This window comes from Platalea leucorodia (assembly GCF_965183815.1).
Source record: "Platalea leucorodia genome assembly, chromosome: Z".
NCBI classification, from domain to species: Eukaryota; Metazoa; Chordata; class Aves; order Pelecaniformes; family Threskiornithidae; genus Platalea; species Platalea leucorodia.
This window is the reverse complement of record NC_138858.1, coordinates 14,101,995-14,124,464: the sequence shown is the minus strand read 5'-3', so window position 1 is coordinate 14,124,464 and position 22,470 is coordinate 14,101,995. Positions and strand designations below refer to the sequence as shown.

Below are 22,470 nucleotides of genomic sequence, written 5' to 3'. Positions count from 1 at the left end.
AGGCTTCCTAGAGAGGTGGTCGATGCCCCAAGCCTGTCAGTGTTTAAAGGGGCATTTGGACAATGTCCTTAACAACATGCTTTAACTTTTGGTTGGCTCTGAAGTCATCAGGCAGTTGGAGTAGAAAATACTTTATTCTGTTCCCTTAAATACAGCACACCTTGTGCCTCAAAGGCTCTTTCATGATTTAAAACCCCAAAGTTTTGGTGGAGGCACCAATTCTGGAGCCTGGTATTGATATCCTGGGCTCACCTCTTTCTTCCAGAGTCTCCCCCCATTACTGGGAGGATTGAGGAAAACACTACCTGTGCCTCTGAATTTTTTAGCATTCTTCCCAGGGTGCTGAAATCTCTTAATCCACCTCAGGCTTTTTCTTTTGACATCATTAGTACCCACGTGACCGAGCAGGAATGGGAGTAGTCTGAAGGTTGTACTAAGATCTTCAGTCCTGTGGTGACGTCCCTAATTTAGGACCCAGGGAGGCAGCAAACTTCCCTGAAAAGAGGGTCTTGTACTAGACTGCTGTCTTGTACTAGATGGTTCTTTAAGTCAGGTAGGGTGACGGACAGATTCTGATGTTATACATAACATATATACATATAACATATAACATATATACATATAACATATAACATAAAATATATTATATTGTTAATGTGTGATAGAACCTTGTTTCAAGGTTTGGCACTTCACTTTTTTTTTCCACTTTTTTTTCAGTCTAGAAACATTTGCACAATACCTTAGAAATCTTGGCCAATAATTTATTTTCAACCTTCATAGGCAGTTTGTGAAAATATTTGAAATTCTTTAAGAATGCCAGTGCTGACTCAGAGAACTTGATTGTAAATATTATGAATTGCTGCTGTGTCAAGTATATCACAGAATTTTAGTTCTCACCCACTTTAGGCTTTTGTTTTCTTCCTTTATCAGAAATTCTGAAAACACAAGAAACTGTAGTACTGGAGGATACTTCCCAATTTTTTATTTTTAATTTTTTCCAGTCCAGTGTTCTACTTGACGGGGCTGACTATGTTAGGATTGACCCTTACAGACATTCTTGCAGGATTTTGTTTGTTTGTTTGTTTTTCATAATCCCACTACATAATGAAAAATTCTTTGCCACAGACTAATCAGATCTCTTGTCATCATTCCGTCTGGAGATTCAGAGGGAATCCAGAATTACTGACTGTCATCTCTTAGAACAGCCTTTTATATGTCAAAGGACTGTCTATATCCGTTTAGGCTCCCTTGTCACACTAAACAAATACAATTCTTCTATCTGCTAATCATCCTATTTGACAAGATTTCTAAGCCCTTACAAATATTTCTGTCCTCCAGACTCTAGAACTCACATCTTTTTTTTTGAAGTGCTGTTTGTAACAACAAAAAAGCAGCAAAAGGTTATCTCTGGGTTGCGAATAGGATGAAGAATAAAATCTAGTTCTCACTGAGCCTGATAAACTGCTAGAGCCAGTTCTGACACAACTTATCTAGCTGTTAGGTAGCATCTTTTTAGTACTGATAAATACCAGATGGCCTCAGAAGTGAGCTATGTGGAGGTAAATGCGAGGAAGATATCAAATGAAGTAGTGTAAAATGATATTCATCAAGCTGCTTAAAGTAATAAAAGTGAAACTAAACCAGGTAAGATAGAAACTCCTCCTTTTTATGTACAACTAAAACAAGGAAGTATTTTCCATTTCAACATTCATGCATAGAAACCAATCCTCCACACATTCACAGAGTAATGTTTGCCCACTGACAACGTGGGGTTTTTTTGAGAATACATAGAAGTTCTTTATAAATACTCCTTCAGTTGTCTTTTATTAGATGTCTAGTAGAGCTGTGGCTTTTAGGAAGTTCTGTTGTTTTTAAGCTCTGATGGTTATCTTTGCCATTGGGAGGGCTGGTACTGTTACTGACCCTGCAAAATTTTTTAATCTATTTAACATAATGAAACAAGTCTTTATTTTTTATTCCTCAACAGGAAGTTCGTAAAGTAAGTGAGAGTATCAAGTATAACCACCCTTTGAGAAAATGTGTTGATACAATACTGAAAAAGGTAACAAATTGCTCATCTCCAGCTATAATTGTTCAATGGGGAGGGGACGCTTCCTGCACCTACTGAATATTTGTACATTATTATCTTTTCCCCTTAACATACAATCTCAAATTGGCATCTTGTGAGTTTCTGACCAGAGTTGGAGTGGAAATTCTTTGCGGAATGCTTTCTTGTGGTGTATGTAGTTATCTGCTGTATTTTGACATATGTAGTATTTTAGAAACAGAAAAATCTACACTTAGAGTGAACTTTTCAGTTACATGAAATGTCCCAAACATTTACAAATAATTAACAAAGAGCACTTGCTACCCTTTCATCTTCCAGTTAATTTTTCCTTTCCCTTCCAGTGTCCTACTGAGTACCAGGAAAGAATGGGTAGGAACATGGATGATTATGAAGATTTTGATGAAAGACAGAACAGTTATCCAAGTGAAAAAAGTTTGGTCAAACTTCACAAGCAGGTATATTAATAAATGAGAGAATGCCTCACTTATGCTAATGTAATGAGAAGAAATGCTAACAAAGATTTTCAATGTGCTTTACCTGAATTGCTGAGTCTAGTGGGTTTTGGTATTGCTACTTAACAGAAACTTTTCTCGGTGAAAGAAAACACAGAAGTTTAATATCCCAAGTGATGTCCAGATCAAATTTCTGGATGTGTAAAAAGTGTTGCGTTCTATCTTGACAAGTGTTTTAACTGTCTGTGAGTAAGCTTTGTAATGGTTGATTGACAGTGCATTCTAAAAAAGAAATTGTAGTAAAAGCTTGGTATTCACTAAGATGCAAAAATAAAGTGGTATGTTGGAAAAAGCAGGCTGTTATTGCTACAGATAGATTGTGATGAAAGAAATGCAAAACTCAGGAATCATGTCTGTAGTCCTCTTATGATTTATGTATTCAGAGAACTATCTGCCTGCTTTTGTGAGAATACAGAATTAATCTTTGCAATTCTGTTATGTAGATATTTTTAAGGGATTTTGCAAAGCTTTTGTCTTGTTTCTTGAAACAAGTATGTTGTAACCATAATTTCTTGGAATTTATTGTAGGTGATCTATTCAGTACAGAGACATCGTCGTACACAGGTCCAGTGGCAAATTCTCTTAGAACAAGCATTTTACCTAGAAGATGTGGCAAAAAATGAAACCAGTGCAACTCGACAGTTTGTTCATACCTTTCATTCCCAGGAACCAGAGAATAAAATTATTCAGTATTTCTACACACCAACTGTTGGTAAGTGCTGTCATGCAGATTTTGAATATGTGAAGGAGTAACTGGTACCATTTTGTAAGAAGAACTGATTGTTTTATGTAAAAAGTTCAGTTACAGTAGAGGGAAGCAAATGTGCATCTTAATGCATTTATGTAATGGAATAGCCATGAGGTATTGATTTATGCTCTTGACCATAAGCTTAATTGTTCTTACAAATTTAATAGCAGTTACATGTTGTAATTGCAGTAGCAAACTTTGAAGCCTTAGAAGAAGAAAGAAAATAGCAACTTTAAATGTTGGATCATGGCTGCGTTCTACATTTGTGGGATATTGTTGAGGTGGCACCGCTCTTCCAGTAAAGCAAAGAGGAAGGAACCCTTCATCTGTCATGTACCAAACATTAGGACATGCAGCTGCTTGTGCATCTTTTTAGAAAGTGTCATCGCCTAACCGTGTTTTAACTTCTAATTTGTTGTGCACTAGCAATGAGTTATTTCCAGGGTAGGACAATATAATTTTACAGACTAGGCTTTGTTTCTGAGAGAGTAACAGATGAACAAACAAAAAGTGGATCACCCATAGTATTTGGGCCAAAAGTGAAGAGTTCTGTTCTACAACCCCCACACCCCCAAACCCGTTTGCAAAATTTGCCTCCCAAATCCCACCCTGTTTTCCCCAGTTGTGCATATGATTCCTTATGACTAAATGCTCCTATAAAAGCCAGATCTCTAGGCATTTGAAAAGCCCTGAAATTAAGTGTGTGACCCCACAGATTCCAGCCTTGATTTTAAGGGTGTGCATGGAAGAAGTTCATGATGTTTTTTGTGAGAGAGTTCCATTTCTGGTTGTGTAATTTTCATTAACCAGTTCCATATGTGTGTGTGTTTGTTTTTTCCAGAGTGGTACTGGGAATGTCTTCTACGACCGTGGTTTTACAGGGTGCTTGCAGTTGTTCTGGCCATGTTTTCTGTAATTGTTGTGTGGTCTGAGTGCACGTTTTTCAGCACAAAACCAGTTTTATCGCTATTTGCAGTTTTCATACAGCTGGCAGAAAAGACATATAATTATATATACATAGAGGTAAGTTTGAGATAATCACTCAACAAAAATCTTTTCAGATAAATTGTTATTACAATAATAGTAGACCAGATTGATTTAAAAAGAAGTCTCTAAATAATCTATCAACTTTCAGAAGGTCTCTAAAATATGTAATACCCAACTTTACTTCTGTGGAGGGAGTCTGCCTTTTGCCACTTCCTACAACTCTCCAATATGGGGTGAAGGTGTGACCCAGTTGAGCTTGAATATCAGGCGTAGAGTAATTTGTGAAACATTAGTTTGGAGCTTAGGTGTTTAGACTTTGTGTCTAATCAACCATGTGTGTGACCTCTCTTTCCTAAACAGGAATTTGCTGCTGACCAGAAATCGAGTCACAGGTGTGGCTAGCATATGCGTGCACAAATTTATCGGTAAAGGAACTGAGCTGACAAATTCCAGTACAGTAACAAAATAGGTTGAATTGAAAACACTTATTTTTGTCACTTTTTGTGGGAATAAATGTCAAATCAGTCATAGTAATTATCGAGGCCATTACAGCAATTTCATTTACATAACAAAAAGAAGTAGAATAAATGTTGTAGGGTCAGTTGTGTTAGCTTATACAAAGTGCAGAATGTTACAAGTATCATTCTCAATTCAAATTAGTCAAAAAACCTGAAACTCTTCTCAGAGCTGATGCTATTGTCCCATGTCAAATAAAAATTAGACTGCAGTCAACCTGTTGCATGCACAGACCATGTGCTGAATGCATTAAAACCTTTAGTAGAGTTCTACATTCAAGCAACTTTTTTTTTTCTCCCCTAGATGGCCTGTTTTCTTACCATCTTTTTCCTAAGTATCTGTGTTTACTCTACTGTCTTCAGGATCCGTGTATTTAACTATTATTACTTAGCTTCACATCATCAGACAGATGCGTACAGTCTCCTTTTCAGTGGCATGTGAGTATGTGGCATATATTTTGCAGATTTTGTCACACAGTTAATTTAAAATGTCCATGAAACTTTAATTTATAATCATATAGGTATAAATCCTAATGAGCTGTATATCGTGATTCAGTGATATATCCAGTTATGATTTCTTAATATTTTTAGTGCAAGAAATTGTTTCAAATGCTGTTGCCTCTTGCATTTGTGCAGGTTATTTTGCCGTCTCACTCCACCATTATGCTTGAACTTTTTGGGCTTGACCCATATGGATGCAACAATCTCTCACAAAAACACTCAGCCAACAGCTTATACATCTGTAAGTACAGAAAATGTGGTTTTGAGGCTTCTATATGGTTTGGAGAATAGGCAAAATATTTTTAAATACTACTTGTAGTAAGATCCTGAAAGAAGGTTGTAGTGAGGTGGGGATCAGCCTCTTCTGCCAAGTAGCAAGTGATAGGACAAGAGGAAGTGGTCTCAAGTTGCTCCAGGAGAGATTTAGATTGGGTATTAGGAAAAATTTCTTCATCAAAAAAGGTGTCAGGCACTGGTATAACCTGCTCAGGGCAGTGGTTGAGTCCCCATCCCTGGAGGTATTTAAAAGAGGTGTAGATGTGGTGCTTAGGGACATGGTTTAGTGTTGGACTTGGCAGTGTTAGGTTGACAGTTGGACTCGATGATCTTAAGGGTCTTTTCCAACCTAAACAGTTCTATGATTCTATGATTCAGATATTCAAAACTTTTCGCTAGTATTAAACAGGGTAGAAATACTTACTTATAGACCAGGACTTTGGTAATGATTGCTAGCTACACAGGAGTCATCAATAGCTCAATTTTTCTGTTTTGGTCTCTTTATCTTAAGAAAGTATTACACTGAAGAGTTCAGACTGTTCTTCAGTTCCTAATAGCTTTCACTTCCACTGGCTTTAGCATATGGGACATATTTATAGATTGGGAGCAAACCTAACTTGCCAATGAAAACTAATGAGTTTTACTGAACAACCGATTTCTGTAGGACAGCAAGTTACATCTCACGTTGTTGTTAACAAGTACATTGTTAGTGTTGTCCAGAGACTGCTTTCACAGCAGATGAAAAGATCCACTGGATTTGAACTGGTTCTGGATTAGGTGAGACACCAAGATCTAGCATCTTAGAAACCTCAAAGTGGATACACTGTTAGAGGTGGCCTTTATATCTGGGCATTCTGGGTCAACTGTCTGAATCAGATCTGTGATGATAGTACTTACTTATGTTTCAGTAACTGTAAAGGATTGTGTGTTTGTGTGTTGTGGACTGAAAACAGTGAGGTGGCACAATCTTTATGCATATATGTAGAATATATTTGATTAGAGCTTGTGCATTTTTTTCTCCAGATAATGGGATCCATGAGAGTGCTGTCCTTCATTGCAGATGGATTCTATATATATTACCCAATGCTTGTTGTCATTCTCTGTATTGCCACATACTTCAGGTAAGTGATCGCAAGACAGATCCTCCGTGTTTCGTTACATTAATAATATTAGTTTCAGCAATCAGGAAGAGAGTCACTTCTCCTCTTCCAGCAGTTGAGTTGTGACATACTAATAAAAATGCAAAAATGAAAACAATAAATTGCTTTTTATGTATGTGAAATGCGTACATTTTAAGAATGTGGATTGTATTAACTCATAACTGAATTGGGGGGGGGGGGGGGGGCAGTTCCCCATGAAACGTCATTCCTAGATTTTGAGATCTTATCTGTTCAAACTTGGGAGCCCACAAGCATTTAGATTCTGCTTTTGAGATTAAAATTACCATGAGGAAGCTATGTTTCCATCAAGGTTTTGTAATAAACTAAGAAGCATTAGCAGAAACTTTAGGTAATGAACTTTCTAACAGACTCATGAAAAATTTCTGATCCGTTACCAGACTTCAGTTTGAAAGCACAGTCATTTAAATCATTTGATCTTGTTTCCATAAGTCACAGTTTGTTGGAGGCTGGAAGGGTAATTGCAGAAAATACTGTTATATGCTTGCTTTATCCTTACATTTCAAAATGTCTGCTTTTGACCACTGTAAGGGATGAGACACTTTCCGTCTGACATTGCTTGTCTACGTTTATGTTCACTTCTTCAATTTTGCATTACCGTTCAGTCAGAAGCAAAATGTATGTTTTGAATCATGTAGAATGCAGTTAAAGCCTTGAATGCCCATCAATACCCTGTGTGCATCCATAGATAGTAAGACAACAAGGATCCAGTCCTAGGTTTTCCCTGCTTACTTTTAGGTTAGGTGACAAAAATGGTGGTAGAGGCAAAAAAAAAAAACATGGAAAGCAAACAGGAAAGCCAATGACAAGAAAATTGTGTGACTTCTTGTCCGTGATGATCCTGGGTCTTGAATGCCATAGTGAAAAGGAAGAAAAGAAACTAAAGGAGAGGAAGTTGCTTTGCTTGAACTTTAGTGCTCTCTAATGATGCAAATACATGCAAAACTGAATGTTTAATTAAAATCTATTAAGGAAAGCTGTCTTCCTTGTTTAATCCAGCAGTCTTAAAGTTCAGATAGTATAGGAAAAAAACTTTTCAGCATAAATATACAATGAAGCCAACTTCAAACATGATATTGATGCTCCAGTTTGGAGAGAAGAAAACAATAACAGAAACAGCAGTTGTGTTCTCTGGTGTGAAACTGAAAAGGTAGAAGTGATTTCATGCTATCTAGTTACAGGGACGAGCTTAAAAAAGATGGAGCAAGCTTATTACCTGACTGCTGCCTAATGGGTATCCAAAATGGCAGCCAGCATCCCTACAGCTTAAGAGTATGTCACATTTTTCTCCTGAGTAAAATCTGATATGAAGGTGGCTGTCCTATGTTATTACTGTTTCAAAAACAGAGAAATCATAATAGGCAGCATTTTTATAGTAATTGTCTTCTGGCAAAGAAGAGTCAGTGAGATATCGTAGGTATAAATTCTGTTATATCTGAGAACATTTCAAGCAATTGTCTTCAATCATCTGCACTACTCTCAGACTATAAACAGTTCTATCTCTCTATTTGAGTAGGATTATGTCATCACTTTCAGTTGAATTTAGGAACATGCCACTCTTCTGAATTTTCTGATTTCTCGGGTAGTATAATAATCTGTCTTTTCATCTATATTGCTTTTTTACTTGAATTGTCCATAAATTTCTGAATAATTTGTTTTAGATTTTGCAGTGTAATGTATCTAAACTATTAATTGTAAATTAACAAAGGCAATTGCTTCTCCTTCTGCTTTTACCAGTTTAGGAACTCGTTGTTTGAATCTTTTGGGATTCCAGCAGTTCATGGGGGATAGCGAAATGACCTCTGACTTGATTGATGAAGGAAAAGAGCTAATCAGGAGAGGTAAGTTAGGTCCTCTACCCTAGTCTTCCTGCAAAATGTAATATGTTGTTGCGTTAAACTTGTCTGAAATGCTACACCAATAAAAAAGCATATAGCTTGTCAATATTTTGAAAACTGTACTGAGGCAGTCTAGTGCACAAAATGCAATAGACTTAGAGCATTGTGGTTGCTATATAAACAGTGCTGGACTTCACTGACATCTGAAGTATCAGCTTTACTCATCCAGTATCTGAATTATAGCTATTTCTATATATTTTACAGTTCAGTTAAGTGGTGCTCCTCTGAAGTCATTACTGAGGTAATAATACCTGAGCAGGTGTTTGTGTAATCTGTCATAAAGGATAGTTAGCACTTAAATTGTCTTTGTCATCAACAAACTCATTTTATCGTTCTTTGTGTAAGTGTGTTGATCAAGCTGCCCAAATTCTGTCTTTAGGAGTTTTTGCTGTTTCAGCTAACTGTGTTTTATCACGCAAAGCATGTTGTTCTGTAGAGCTGTAATTATCTGCTGGTTTTGAGAGCTTTTTAATTTTTTAAATGTTAATTTTTATTGAAAGTGTTTCTTGGAAGTTGTTAAAAGCTATTGTGGTTCTTGAGTAATGTTTAGAGATTAAAATCTCTGGATACAATGTTACATTATGGAATACTTTCATTCTTCTTTCCTAATTTATGAAAAAACAAACCCTAGATTTACTTAGAGTTATAGGAGTTTGGTTTTTTTTGGTTTTTGTTTTGTCTTGTTTTGTTTTGGAGAAGGAGAAGGAGGAATGTGTCTCATTCCCTTAAAGAGGTTACTATTTATTTGATACTGTGATATTACACTTCTAGCTTAATAGCAGATAAGGACACAAACTATTAGGGTCATACTTTGGGCCTCTCAGAACTTCAGCAAGATTTTGATTCAATAATGCTAAAGTTTCTTCTTAATGTCGTACTTTCTCCAGCTATTTCTAAGAGGTTTTTTTTTTGCTTTGCCAGCTTGTATCCAAATGTTATGCCTTGACCCAAGATATCATCATGATCAATTCATTTTAATGGGAAACTCCTTAATGATAGACCAGCAGCTTTGTCTTTTGTTCTTATTTAACTGAAGGAGCCATCTATTTCAATAAGAATCCTTGCTAGTTAACTTCGGATTTTCATTGTTGGTTTAAAAAAAAATATTGGTAATGATTTTTCTTGTATGGAGCTCAGACAATTTTTTTTTTATTTATAGAGAAAAGAAAACGACAAAGACAGGAAGAAGGTGAAAACAGAAGAAGGGTATGAGATTGTTTTTGCTAATTATGATATTAGTCTGCTACAATATCTGACAGGATTTGCCATTGCTGTTTAATTCAGCATGATCTATTTCACAAAAAAATAAGTCTCCAATAATTGATGGAATCAGTTTAATCTTGCAGAATAATCTTGGCTGAGGGGAAAAAATAATTTACGTTTTAATTTTAAAGGATAAGAGGGCAATTGTGGTCACACTACTTGGAAATTTTTGATATTCAGTGTGCTGTGAGAACGGTGTATGCCTATATGCGTAACAAGCATTAAAAACATTTGGACATTTGGAATATAGTACAGAAAGTCACAATCAAAGAGAGAAATCAAAAGGATGCCTGCAAAAAGTGAACTGACTAAAGAGAGGGAAAAATATTTTCTGCAGAAAGGCAAGATAATACTGGGACTAAAAGCTCTCAGGTTTTCAAGCTCAGGGATTCTTCATTTCTCGATGACAGCCAATATTGCATAGACCTTCTGATCCTCTTGCCCCCGTTTCATAATTTTAGAATTTGAACTTACTGTGAAACCAAATAGTAGCAAATGGATGATGCATGTAGTATACACTGAAGTGATCTGACATTAAGCAGCAATTTTAGTTCAACAGCAAACTCCATTTCAGATGTTACCTTTTTTTTGAGTTTGCATTGAATATTGTAGCACATTCATTCTTGAAACTTCTGGGGCTTTTGAAAGTGTTATCTTTTACTGGATCATGATTAAATGCTTGATCCTTCTGCAGCTTAGAACTGTAACATATGGCATAAATTAGCACAGTAACTTCAAGTACACCAGTTCCTACCAGTCCATAATCTGGGATCTAGATATGAAGCATATGAAACATACTAAAGTTATTGGAGGAATTGGAAAAGTTTCTGTTGAGACATGAAGTTGTCTCCTCATAAAAGCATGAGACATTTTCTTCATTAATATTTCATTATACTTCATACTAAAATGTTTACATACTAAAACATGACAGAATGGAAACACATCAGAACAACAAGCTTAGTAAACATGACCTGTCCAAATGTTGGGGTTTTGTTTTTTTTTTTTGTGCTGTCTGCATCTGGTTATTTTACCATTCTACCACTAGATGGAAGTAGAAACCAAAAAAAGGCAACGTTCCTACTGTAACTTGGAGCCACTGTATGAACTTTGAGTGCACATTTAATAGGTAGTTTGTTTTCTGCAAGTCTCTTTTCTAAACAACAGTTATGGTAACCGGTTTAGTGAAGGGACATATCTTGAGTTTAAAACAAAACAAAAAGTATTCCTGTATCAAGATACTGAACAGGAACATTTTCAAAGTATTACTTTCATAGTCTGATGTGATTGACCAATTAGCTCTAAATTGTTGGTCTGGAATATTTCTTGATCCTATGTATGCTTTTGTTCTGTTACTTTTTCCTCACAGCTTGTGTTTTCTTTGTTGTCTTTTTCCCAGGAGTGGAAGGAGCGGTATGGAAATAGAGATGATTCCACTAGAAACAGAGTTGTCCACACAGACCAAAAAGAATCCAGCTTCTCAGAGACCAATACCAATAGATGTAAGCTTTGTGGGTTTTGAAGGGAGTTTGTTTTGTTTTGTTTTTTAATATCTTATCTGCACAACACCGATTGTGTGAGTAGCTTCAAGTAGATTCCTTGTTGTCTTAGATAATGTGCTGATACTTATGCCCTTCTGTGGCACAGTGCCATCTTGCCCATTAAAGACACCTGGAAAGAGTGCTGCATTTCTTCCCATCTTCAACACTTCAACTAGTTGAGGTTGGAGATTCTGACTAGTCTCAATTACTTGGTCTTCTTACAGGACATGTAATGATTGCAATTAGAGCAGCAGTTGTCGACAAAGAGACTTTATTTAGGATATGTGTTGAAGTTGGGAGTTTAAAATCTTAAAACTTACCTCTTCTAGTTGCAAATGAACTCTCTCAGACTGGAATAATGGAATAATCAAATAAATGACCAACAAATGTAAAGCCAATAACATATCACAGGATATGTTATGCATGTTCATTTAATAACTTGTGTTAGCAAAAAACTTTTTTGTGGATGTGCTGAACTTCCAAGAAGTTTATTTGTCACAGTGTTAATGTTTTTAATGTATTGTATGTGCTGTTGTAAGCAAGTGAGAAATGAAACTGAAAAAAAGAAGGAAAAAGGGAGAGGAGGAGGGAGGCTTTGAACATGCTGTTGAGACAACTCTGGTAGATTTCCCCCTCCTCTTTACAAAGTTGGAAACCCAGATTTTCAGTGGTAGACTAACTGAAATTATATGAAATTATATCTTAATGTTAACCATATGTATTTGTAGCATTCCAACTTCGAAACAAGCCATAGGTACTGGCCTAATGAAGGTGGCAGAGTGAACTGCAAAACAACTATGTTTTGTTAATTCATGAGATTGCCTCTTTAAAAACAAACAAAAACAAACCAAAAAAACCTCCAGCTAGCTTAGTTAAAGTGGGAAGTTGGAAAGATGAATGGATGATTGATTGATTTAAAAGTAAAGTTTGCATATAACTTCTCATTTTCTTTGATTCTTTGCAAAGTAGATCTCATCCTACTTGAGGGGCAAAAGAAAAGTTGTAGTTACATTGCTGTGGAGACAAAAAAATGAAATACTACAAATTTGAGCATGTAACCAGATTTGGTTTAATATTGAATCTACTCTAAATCATCACACTTACACTTTGGGTGAGATACTAGCAAATTATTGTTCTGGTCTTTTAAGTTTGATGTCTCCACACACTCCAAGATGTTCGTAGAGCAAATGAGTGTCTTTCCTTCCTTTTACCTATTCAGCACTATCAAAGTATACCCGATCAAACGGTAGGACTGAAAGAGATAGAATAGAACTCCTCCAGGATGCAGAACCTTTGGATTTTAATGCAGACTCAATTAATGATGACCCTCTTGAATCGGACTCAGGAAGGTGAGGAATTTTCTGTGTTATTTACAATTAAAAGATACTAATGTCTTTGTCTTCTGACCTATGACAGCTATATCAAATGGTTTCCTAGTAATAGTTTTGTAAACAAAATTTATCATCTCACCTAGCTCTTTTCCTTTCTTCCTTCTCCCCCATGATATGGGAATTGTTTTAAAACCAATTGAAACCTGAAGGTTTTTCAGTGTTTTAGAAATATCTGAGTAAGACTGGAGTCGAATATAATTTTGTATATTGGCATAATCTGAAAAATACTGCATATAAAAACAAAAAACTGGAGAATGACTTGCATATGTACAATATAAGGTTTTCTCTAATTCCCTACAAGACTTCAGAAAGCTCACTTTATTTCCCTGTATAAAAACCATTATAAAGGGCTGCAAGAAAGAAAACTGAGTATTACAGGACCAGCAGTTGGAGGAGTACACCTGGGGATCAGGTCTTGGAACTACTAGAGTAAATTAAAATCTGAACTTATTGAACAAAAAGTCCCAGACTGCACAGTGTAGCTCTGTCTATAATAGAGAATTCTGTGGGTGTAAATGCAACACTAAATTCCTTAGTCGTGAAATAAGAGTATCTTATATAACTGCTAAGCTCTGCTCATATTTAAGAAACAAATAATACATTGTATGGGTGCTTTTTTATCTATCTAGTTAGGATGTAGAATCATTTAATGATAAATAATTTTAAATTCCCTTTTAATAAATACCAGTTTACATTATTTTTCAGCTAAAACTAGCATACCCAATCCAATGAAAAATCATAAATGGTTTCAGTTGACTTATATCTATAATGTAAAAAAATCAATGCCAGTTCAAAAACATGCAAAGAATGCTGTTAAATGGCACTGCCAGGTTTTACAGATTGATTCAGCAATGTTAGTTTGTATCAACAACTAACTTGTCTAGTTTAATATCACCACATTTCAAAAGTTGGTTCTTTTTAAGCACAAGAGTTTAAAGAGGAACTAGCCTAGCAGTTGAGCTGCTAGACTAGTTGTCAGCTGTTAACTTCTATACAGTGTGAATGGGATAATAGTCTACAAAAATAGGAATATGCCTATATAACTGTTGGAGCAAATAATTTTCAAATACAGTATCTGAAGTCTTCTGGCACCTATACAGACTTTGCAGAGTGGAACATTCTGAACTTTTTCTTTAAAAAGAAAATCTGGAGCCACAGAGCTTATTTGAGCTTTACTCTAGTAACCTGCATTTCATTTCACAGAGGTAGTAAATCAAGAATAATTGCATATGAAATTTCAATTCATTTAAAAATAGCTTGTGTAACATTGATTTTTAAAACTATAGCTCCTGCAATAGTTAGAAGCATTCTAGGACAGTAAGAGCACTGGGGACACTAGGGTCTGGCTTTGTGTCTGTTCAGGTTTTGGTAAGTACTGCAGTGAGGAAGTACATTGTGCTTGCATTGGAACTTCTTTGTGCTTTTAAAACGCTTTTAAAATATATTTGACCAACAGTTTGTGAAGCTTCTTTTTTCCCACTAAGTATGCAGCCATTTGTTTTCATTATCTTTAATACTGTATTTCTCCTAGGAATACCCAATGAGACGTTCTGTTAATCACCCAAACTACTTTTTGGATGGTGTTGTTTTGGGTTGTTTTAGTTAAAAAAAAAAAGGGGGGGGGGGGGGGAGAAAAAAAGTTCTGTTTAACAAAAACTTTCAACTTCTTTCCTTTGTATCAGGAAACAAAGTTATTTAAGACTCCCAGTATTCATATCACTGTTTTTCTTGGTCACATGAGATTTAATTTAATAGCTGCCTATCAAATTCTCATGGAAACAGTAATTCAGTAGAACTTCAGATCCTGTAATTCATTGAGAGTTAAGGAGTAAGAGTGCAGTAAGAGTTACATGATTTCGTGGGTCTTTATTTTTCTATTTCCTGTGATACCTTTTCATATTTAAAATTGATTCTGCAGGTACCAGCCTGGTGGAAGATACCTGTCAATGTCTCGAAGCAAAATATTTGATGATGTCTAAGCTCCTCAAAACTAAGGAAAATTCAGTGGAAATCTGTTTCCTACTCATTGCTTGGAAAATACTGTATTTATTATATATCACTGAACCAGAAAAGACCATTTCTGTTTAAAAAAAGAATATGAAGGAACAACTATTTTGGAAATGCACCTGTATGATAACTTCACTACTTATGACAAGAATATGCTTCTTCTATTGTAGATATTGTTGTGCATCAGTGTGGGCTTCTGTGTCATGACCGAAAGGAGAAATTTACTAAGTTAATAGATGGTAAACTTCACAAATATACCTAGGGCTCAACTTGAACTCTAACATTGTAAGTTTTAGGAAGAGGATTTTTTGGAAGGAGGTTTTTTTTCTATATTAACAGATGCTGTTAGAGCATCTTAATGCATCCAAAGTGCAGTTACATCAATTACTAAACACTTTCTATAATTTTTCTATTTGAACTTTATGCCTAGACCAAAATCTACTGAATTAAATTAAGTCTTCTTTTGGTTTCAGTGGTCTTTGAATCAGACCCTGTATAAGCAGAAAGATGGAATGGTGGGCTGTTCTTCATAAAATCATAAAATACATGTTCTGGTGTTTAAAGAGTGGGTACAAAGAAGATGGAGACTCCCTTTTTACAAGGAGTCACATGGAAAAGATGAGGGCTAATGGGTACAAGTTACTTCTGGGGAGATTCCGATTGGTCACAAGAGGAAAATTTCTCAAAATGAGAACAATCAGCCATTGGAATAACCTCCCCAGGAAACTGGTGGACTCCCCAACATTGGACACTTTTAAGATTCAGCTGGACAGAGTGCTGGGCCATCTTGTTTAGCCTGTGCTTTTGCCAAGAAAGGTTGGACCAGATGATCCTTGAGGTCCCTTCCAACCTCGTATTCTATGATTCTATGAAATTTGGTAGTATAAATTTTGGAGCAAGGTGTATTGGTGAAGAAAGGCTATATTCTTTTCTTTGCCAAGATTATATGCAGATAAATTATTTTAGCATGTGTAAATAGTTTAATATGGACCAGAGTTTCACTGTCATATGAGCATATGTGCAATAGCAAGAATACATTATCAAAGACACGATGTCTGCTTAAGACTTTTACAGTTGGAACTGTAGCAGAAATATAATGTGAAAATTGAATTAAATGCTGAAACATAATTTGCACACACCTCAGGCACGGCTTCAAATTGTAGAGTATTTCTTTAAAAGAAGGGGAATACATAGCATGACTAGATAATGGTAAACACTTTTAATGTCCCAAATGTCCTGGTTGCATTATGTATCTGTTTTTAAGGTGCCTGTATTTTGCAGTAAGTTGTTGCAAAAAGAATAATGCTTATGCATTTGAATGCCATTCAAATATGCCAATTATTAACAGTGTAAAAAAGCTTCACATTAATTTCATTGGTGTAGATATATTTTTAAACAGTAGTTAGTTGAATGAATTTTCAAATGTAATCATAAGGTAAAAGATGTGGTCAAATTCATTATATCTTTGGAAGTTGGATTAATTTAAAATGTTCATTTATTGCAGTTTGTCTTAAGTCTTTACCACTTGGGAGTTTTCTTATGTGCTTATTGCAAAGTTACATTGAAAACGGAAAGAGAACATGTTTCTGTCATAAATTCTTTATCATGCTTAAAAAGCAGACATCCCTTAAAGCAGTTAGGAATGAGTTACTCTGAAAAGTAAGTTTTTATGAATGAGGTGTTCTACTAATTTTTAAAAATAGTCTTTGTTTTCTGAAGTAATTATTAATGGGAACCTAACTACCTCCTGTGATTTAGTACATCATGCATTCTAACAGTAGTGGTATTTGTAATATATTGATCTGCCTGTTTTAAAACACTGAATTGTTACTATGAAGGGGAAAAAATACTGTTTGTATAGAAATAATTATATTAATAAATTGGCAGATATAAAATAATTGTCAGTTCTGTTCTTAGGTGAAAACTCTGAATGACAGCCATGCCCACATGTATTCAAGCTCATGCAATTTCCAGATTACCTGTAGGAGGGCTTTTAGTTTGGGTATTTTGTGTATTGTAAAAGCTTGATCAAAATCTTATGGCTGTATCAGGGAGTGGAAGTTGAGAAAATGAGACTCTCTTTATTCAGATTGTTCTTTAGCAACTTCATGTTAGCACCTATTAATTTATTTTAGATGTCCTTAGAAATGCTATCCTGAATTCAGCCTCACATGAAAGGGGTTGTATACGTTCTTGGACATGCATCCGCATGAATGTTCTTAGACTCGATATTTCTAATTTTAAAATTTGTATCTCATTTAATTGCCCAAAAGTTTATTTGTAAAAATCTTTGGATGAAATAAGGTTCAAGGTCTTTGTTTAACTCTTGGAAGTTACAAAGGGATCTAATTCAGTGCTAACAGAAAAATTATAGAAGGAGTGTTTGTTTTTCTGAATGCTTGTGAAGTATCCTTACTTAGCCCCTGCTGACTTCAGAGAGTTGGATCGAGCCTTTGTGGGGCCTGTATTTTCCCCTCTCAGAAATCAGTGGAATGGCTGCAAACACAATTTTCAGTGGAAACTTGGTCAGGACTTTATATACAAAAGCTAACTAGTCCCTAGTGTAAGCCCTCTGTGCAGTTTTCATTGGGATACAAGAATGTGAGGAGCTGACTGTATAAATTAATGACAGTGGGATTTCAGTTGCTGACATAGAAATTCTGAGCTCATTAAGGTGACCTTTTTTTGATGTTGCAGTGGAGTAATGGAGTAACCAGTGTCTGCTTTTTGAAAGCATGGGAATTAGAGCTCTGAAAATATCTCAAGAGTTCTCCTCTGGATTGCACTCGGAGATCCCCTGGATGCTGGGTGTTTAAGTAACAAGTTCATAAGTGAAGCCACGTTTCATCCATAGCGTTCACTGGTGACCAACAGTTACTCTTGCTCTAATTATGTGCAATTTGTAGGTGAATTAATCTAAAGTGTGTTTTGAAAAGTAACTTGAGTTCATACGACTAAATCCAGAAGACTTTCAACAAAGAAGCATAGAGTACAACTGTAAAAGAACATTGTAGAAATAAGGGATATGCCTGCACAGCATTTGCTGTGTATTTGAGCTAGTTTTAAACTAGTTTGGTTACTGCTAGTACAAATAATGCAGACCTTGCTTGGGGGCTACATGCCTAAGGATTTACACCTCCAGAGAGGTGGTAGATGCCCCATCCCTGGAAACATTCAAGGCCAGGCTGGATGGGGCTCTGAGCAACCTGGTCCAGTTGAAGATGTCCCTGCCCATTGCAGGGGGTTGGACTTAGATGGCCTTTAAAGGTCCCTTCCAACCCAAACCATTCTATGATTCTATGATGCCAGATTGTGGCAACTGTTGATGAGTTCTTTGCTACTATAGCTCTAGTCCTGACAGTACCACAGCTAAAAAAAGTTAAAACTAGCTTTGATATGTTTAAGTGGTGACTGTACTGTAGGCTAATTTTTTCTTGCATCACATTTGATGCTCCAGATTAGGGGATTTAAAATATAACTGCCTTGCAAACTGTGCTTTTGGGAACTGAATGTTGGCATATTTATTCTGTCAGTATATAGTTGTATTTATTTGCAGCTAGAGAATGTCAATGATGTATTTCTTTATTATTTCACTTTCTGAATTACTGAGCAGTTAGGGTATACTTCCATCTCATTGTCATTTCCACAGTTTCCTCTTCATCTGTGAACACCAAAAAAAACCCAAAACACCAAAAAACCCACCCAAGTTAAGTACAAATGTTTGAATATCTTCATATCAAAGATTTCAACCAGTGAAAAGAATCCATGCAAGTTGTAATGAACTTTGAAAAGCGGGAGTGAAAACAGTAGCTACTTTAATACTGTCTCAGTGTTGGATTTCTTAAAAAGTATGGATAGCAAAAAGCCCTAGTCAAACATACTTCTCCTACTAGATTTGTAGTTCTGTTTTTTCAGGTGTTTAAAAATATACATATTCTGATATCTGTATAGGGAAATGAGTCCTTTGCACGCTGCTCAAGAAAGGTGCGTCTCCTAGCTGTGAAGTGAGGGAGTCTTTTCATGAGGGAAGGTAAAGCATATGCAACTTCTAGTCAGTGCTGATAGTGACACTTTGGGCAAACTATGATATATTTTATTCTTTAGGTACGATAACATGTTAAGAAACAACAAACTTTATGCTACTGTAACTTACACTACTGGAAAAATCATGATATCAAATCTGCCTTTATTTTGCAATCAAGCACTTGTAAAATAATCATAACAGTATTAATGGGGATGGTGGAAAGCTGCTATCTTTCCAATATTTATTCTTGCTATTTTAAAACATAACCATGACAACGATTTTTACATGTGAAGTATTAAAAAAGTGATTACTCTGATTTTCTGTAATTATGATAATTTGTATTTTATTAAATTTATCTTGGAATACTGTAAATGTTACGTGAAATACACAATATTTTTTTCCAGTTTTCATTATTGCTGTAATTACTTGCAATCTGAGGGGCATTTACAATACCAAATAGAGATCTCTTTATGAAGGAAAACTTTTTATGAGGCTTCTTAAAGAAATCTGACCTGTTCATTACCGACAAATATGTGCATCTTAATTATTAACAAAAACACTACTTAGGGTATATATTGTCTCCTAGCTTTTCATTTTTCTTTAGAATTCAGAAAATGGTTAATTTTTTCAGAGCAACTTATTTGTGAATCTTTTAAACTTTCTGAAAATTTTACATTCCTTTTCCCTAATGGGCTCTGCAGGAATATGTACTGCTTCATGGCAGTTCTCTAATACTAGCTGTGCCTCTAATTAAGTAGTCTAGTCTGAAGCTGAGACACTCCTACGCTATTTGATTTTGTTAACAGAAACCCAGCATTCCTAGCAAAAAAGCACCTTGAACTAGATCCCTTTCTAATACATTAATTGTTGTCGTTGATTATGTTGCATTATACTAGATACCTTCTGTTTCAGTCATATGGTGAGCCCAATCAGATTTATTCTTTGTTTCTATTAAAATGCACTGGAATGTATTCCTCAGCATGCTTTTGTGTGCGCGTGTGTGTTTTAGTTGTAATTGGCAGGCAATAATAATACGCAACTTCAGTTATTTCTTCAGGATAATGTTGTTATATTTGACATGTTCCTGTGAATTATAGTAGTTTCAGAGTGATAGCTTAGCTATCACTGTAGAAATTAATTATTTTCTATAGAAATACCTTATATTTCTATAGACTTATCTGGAAAATAAGGGAATTCATTTGTAAGTGTAGGTTTAGTAATAGGTGATCTTCATTCTCCAGTGTATATCAAGATAGGCTGTAGGAGTGCTGCTTATGGATAGACTATCTTCTTTTGCCTTATGATACAAGTGTGTATGCATAATACCCTGTTTTGAAATTCACTGAGTTACAAATTTTTCTCTGTAGTGTTCTAAATTATTGTTGTACTGGATATATTTTTGAAATGTGTGTTAAAATATCTAGTCAAAGAGTTAAGTTGGCATGAAATAAATCATTTCTGCAATACATTTTCCCTGGTGTATTTTAGATATTCATACTTCTCTGAAATGTTTTTGATAGTGATCTTTTAGAGAAATTTGACTTATTTCTTTTTTCCAGGTAGAAATTAAGTTTACTTTAGAAGACAATCCAACCTTGTTTTGGTCATCTTTTTGCATCTTCTTTAAAGCAGATTAAAAAGGGATAATGAGAAAAAGCTTGCGTACCTGGACGTGCTGTTGTCGGAGTCCAGGGAGGAGACTTGGACCCACACTGCGGGCTGGTACCTTTACTGACAGCTCACCCCAGCAGCGGAATCGCAAGCAGCTTCTGCGAATGCAGGGAGATGGAGAGGTGCAGCCAGGCTTGCTGACGATGTAAGCTTCCCGCAGTGCCTGGGGGAAGTCTGTGAGGACCCTGCGTGCTCCTGGGACTGACTGGGCACTGGATATTTTTGTGGGGCATAAGGTGGGATGGGAGGTAGGGTTCCTACATCTCTCCCTCCTTTCCATAAGCCGTCAAACTAGGACATAATTCTTTCTAGATGTCCCTGGCCATTGGTAAGCATAGAGGCAAGAGACTGTTTCCGCTACAGCTGTGAGGAGATGGGCAAAGTGAAGGAGTTAACTCTACGTCTTCTTTCACTGCTTGCATAGTTATCACTTTTGTCTTCCCTACCTAAAAAAAAAAAGTCAAATATAGGGTGAAGGAAGAAGAGAGAAAATTTTTTTTTGTTTTTTAATTTAAATGTTTTATTGTGTCTATACAGCTACAATGGCAGGGTATGTTTTTAGGTTTCTTTTTTCATTCCGATAAAGTGGCATTTTCCTTGAGAGGTAAGAAGTATCTTCTGGATGTTGTAAATTGAAAAGCCATACCCTGGAGCAAGTAATAATTCATCTCTTTAGCACATCAGAATATTTATAACAACTAAGACTGGTTGATTCCTGTATTTAATTATTTATTGTCTCCTATACTTAATCTGCAACTGCTGTTTTAAGTGAGTTGCAGGAAATATTTTGCACACTCAAGAGCAGTCTGTGCCATCACTGCAGTAGGAATATCTTGGCACTGTTAGTAAAGACTTCTGTCACACCCCTTCTGGGACTGTCACCCCTCCCTGTTCTGCTGCACTACCAAGTGTCTTTTCTGGATCTTTTTGTTAGGCATTCTTAATATATGTGGGTTCAGAATGATGTAGTAAATGAATGATGCATGCAGATGTCAAGAAAGATTAGGAACTGAAAGTTCAGTGGACCAAACTGAGCCCTCTGTCATAATCCAGTGGATGGCATTTTCTCTGTTCATGGGAGAAGAGGTAGGAGTAGCAGAACGATCTTCTGTGTATGTTTTTAATTTTTTTTCCAGAGGCGGCTTGGATGTGGAACTGAAACACTCTCAGCATAGCTAACCAGCCACACTCTTCCTCCAGACTTACTGTGATAAGTAGCTATTGTAAGCCTAACACTGTGTAGTTCAGAGGATGGGAGCTGTCCTGTATTAAATACTAACTTTCCATTATTCACTGTCAGATTTTTATTTGGCCAGAGAGCAATATAAATTCTGTGGCTTAATTGTCAGCAGTTGCTAATGAAACGACCGTGCGTGCTCAGTGAATTTTAAGTCCTCTGAAATAGCGTTTGACTGGCACTGAATTGTCAGGGTTGTGAATGAACCTTGCTCTGCCCTTCTCACTTCACCTGTGCCTGCACAGTGCCATGGTGTGCCTGCTAACAGCGTGCTGCTTGTTCGTCCTAGTCTCTGCTCTGCATACAGTGATAAAGATCTTAACCCTTTCTCTTTATAGAGGTCCTATCTTTTGCATCATCTTGTTATGCATTGACTCATTACCATTGCGTTCAGCGTTTTTTTGAGAGCTTTATCAAGAAGCCAAAGTTTGATCAGGGCCCAACTTGGACAGAGGACACAATTTTTCTTCCCATCTCAGGGAATGTGACCTGAGCTGCAAAGAAAGATTCAGCTCATAACAGAGGTCAGGTATTGGAGTGGTTTTTGAATGTGGGTTATGCACAAACACAAGAATAGCTTTCAAGCTCCTTCCACAGAAACAGCTTATCTGGTTAAAGGTGTGTGTTTTGCGTCTCTCAGTCAACATCAAAGCAAA

The 22,470-nt window shown here is 36.0% G+C and overlaps 1 protein-coding gene across 3 annotated transcripts in view; it reads left to right on the top strand.

Annotated features, from left to right (window-relative positions):
* LMBRD2 (LMBR1 domain containing 2) overlaps positions 1–20,302 on the top strand; it is a 33,432-nt gene extending 13,130 nt beyond the window's left edge. For all 3 annotated transcript variants that reach the window (XM_082336696.1, XM_082336694.1, XM_082336695.1), the window contains 12 exons: positions 1,988–2,062; positions 2,410–2,523; positions 3,109–3,292; positions 4,170–4,351; positions 5,135–5,268; positions 5,467–5,572; positions 6,631–6,728; positions 8,523–8,626; positions 9,843–9,889; positions 11,343–11,445; positions 12,704–12,833; positions 14,794–20,302. In XM_082336696.1, coding sequence (XP_082192822.1) covers positions 1,988–2,062; positions 2,410–2,523; positions 3,109–3,292; positions 4,170–4,351; positions 5,135–5,268; positions 5,467–5,572; positions 6,631–6,728; positions 8,523–8,626; positions 9,843–9,889; positions 11,343–11,445; positions 12,704–12,833; positions 14,794–14,854 — 1,338 coding nt within the window. In that variant the 3' untranslated portion in view covers positions 14,855–20,302. The remainder of the gene's footprint in view (positions 1–1,987; positions 2,063–2,409; positions 2,524–3,108; positions 3,293–4,169; positions 4,352–5,134; positions 5,269–5,466; positions 5,573–6,630; positions 6,729–8,522; positions 8,627–9,842; positions 9,890–11,342; positions 11,446–12,703; positions 12,834–14,793) is intronic.
* Positions 20,303–22,470: the final 2,168 nt, after the last annotated feature.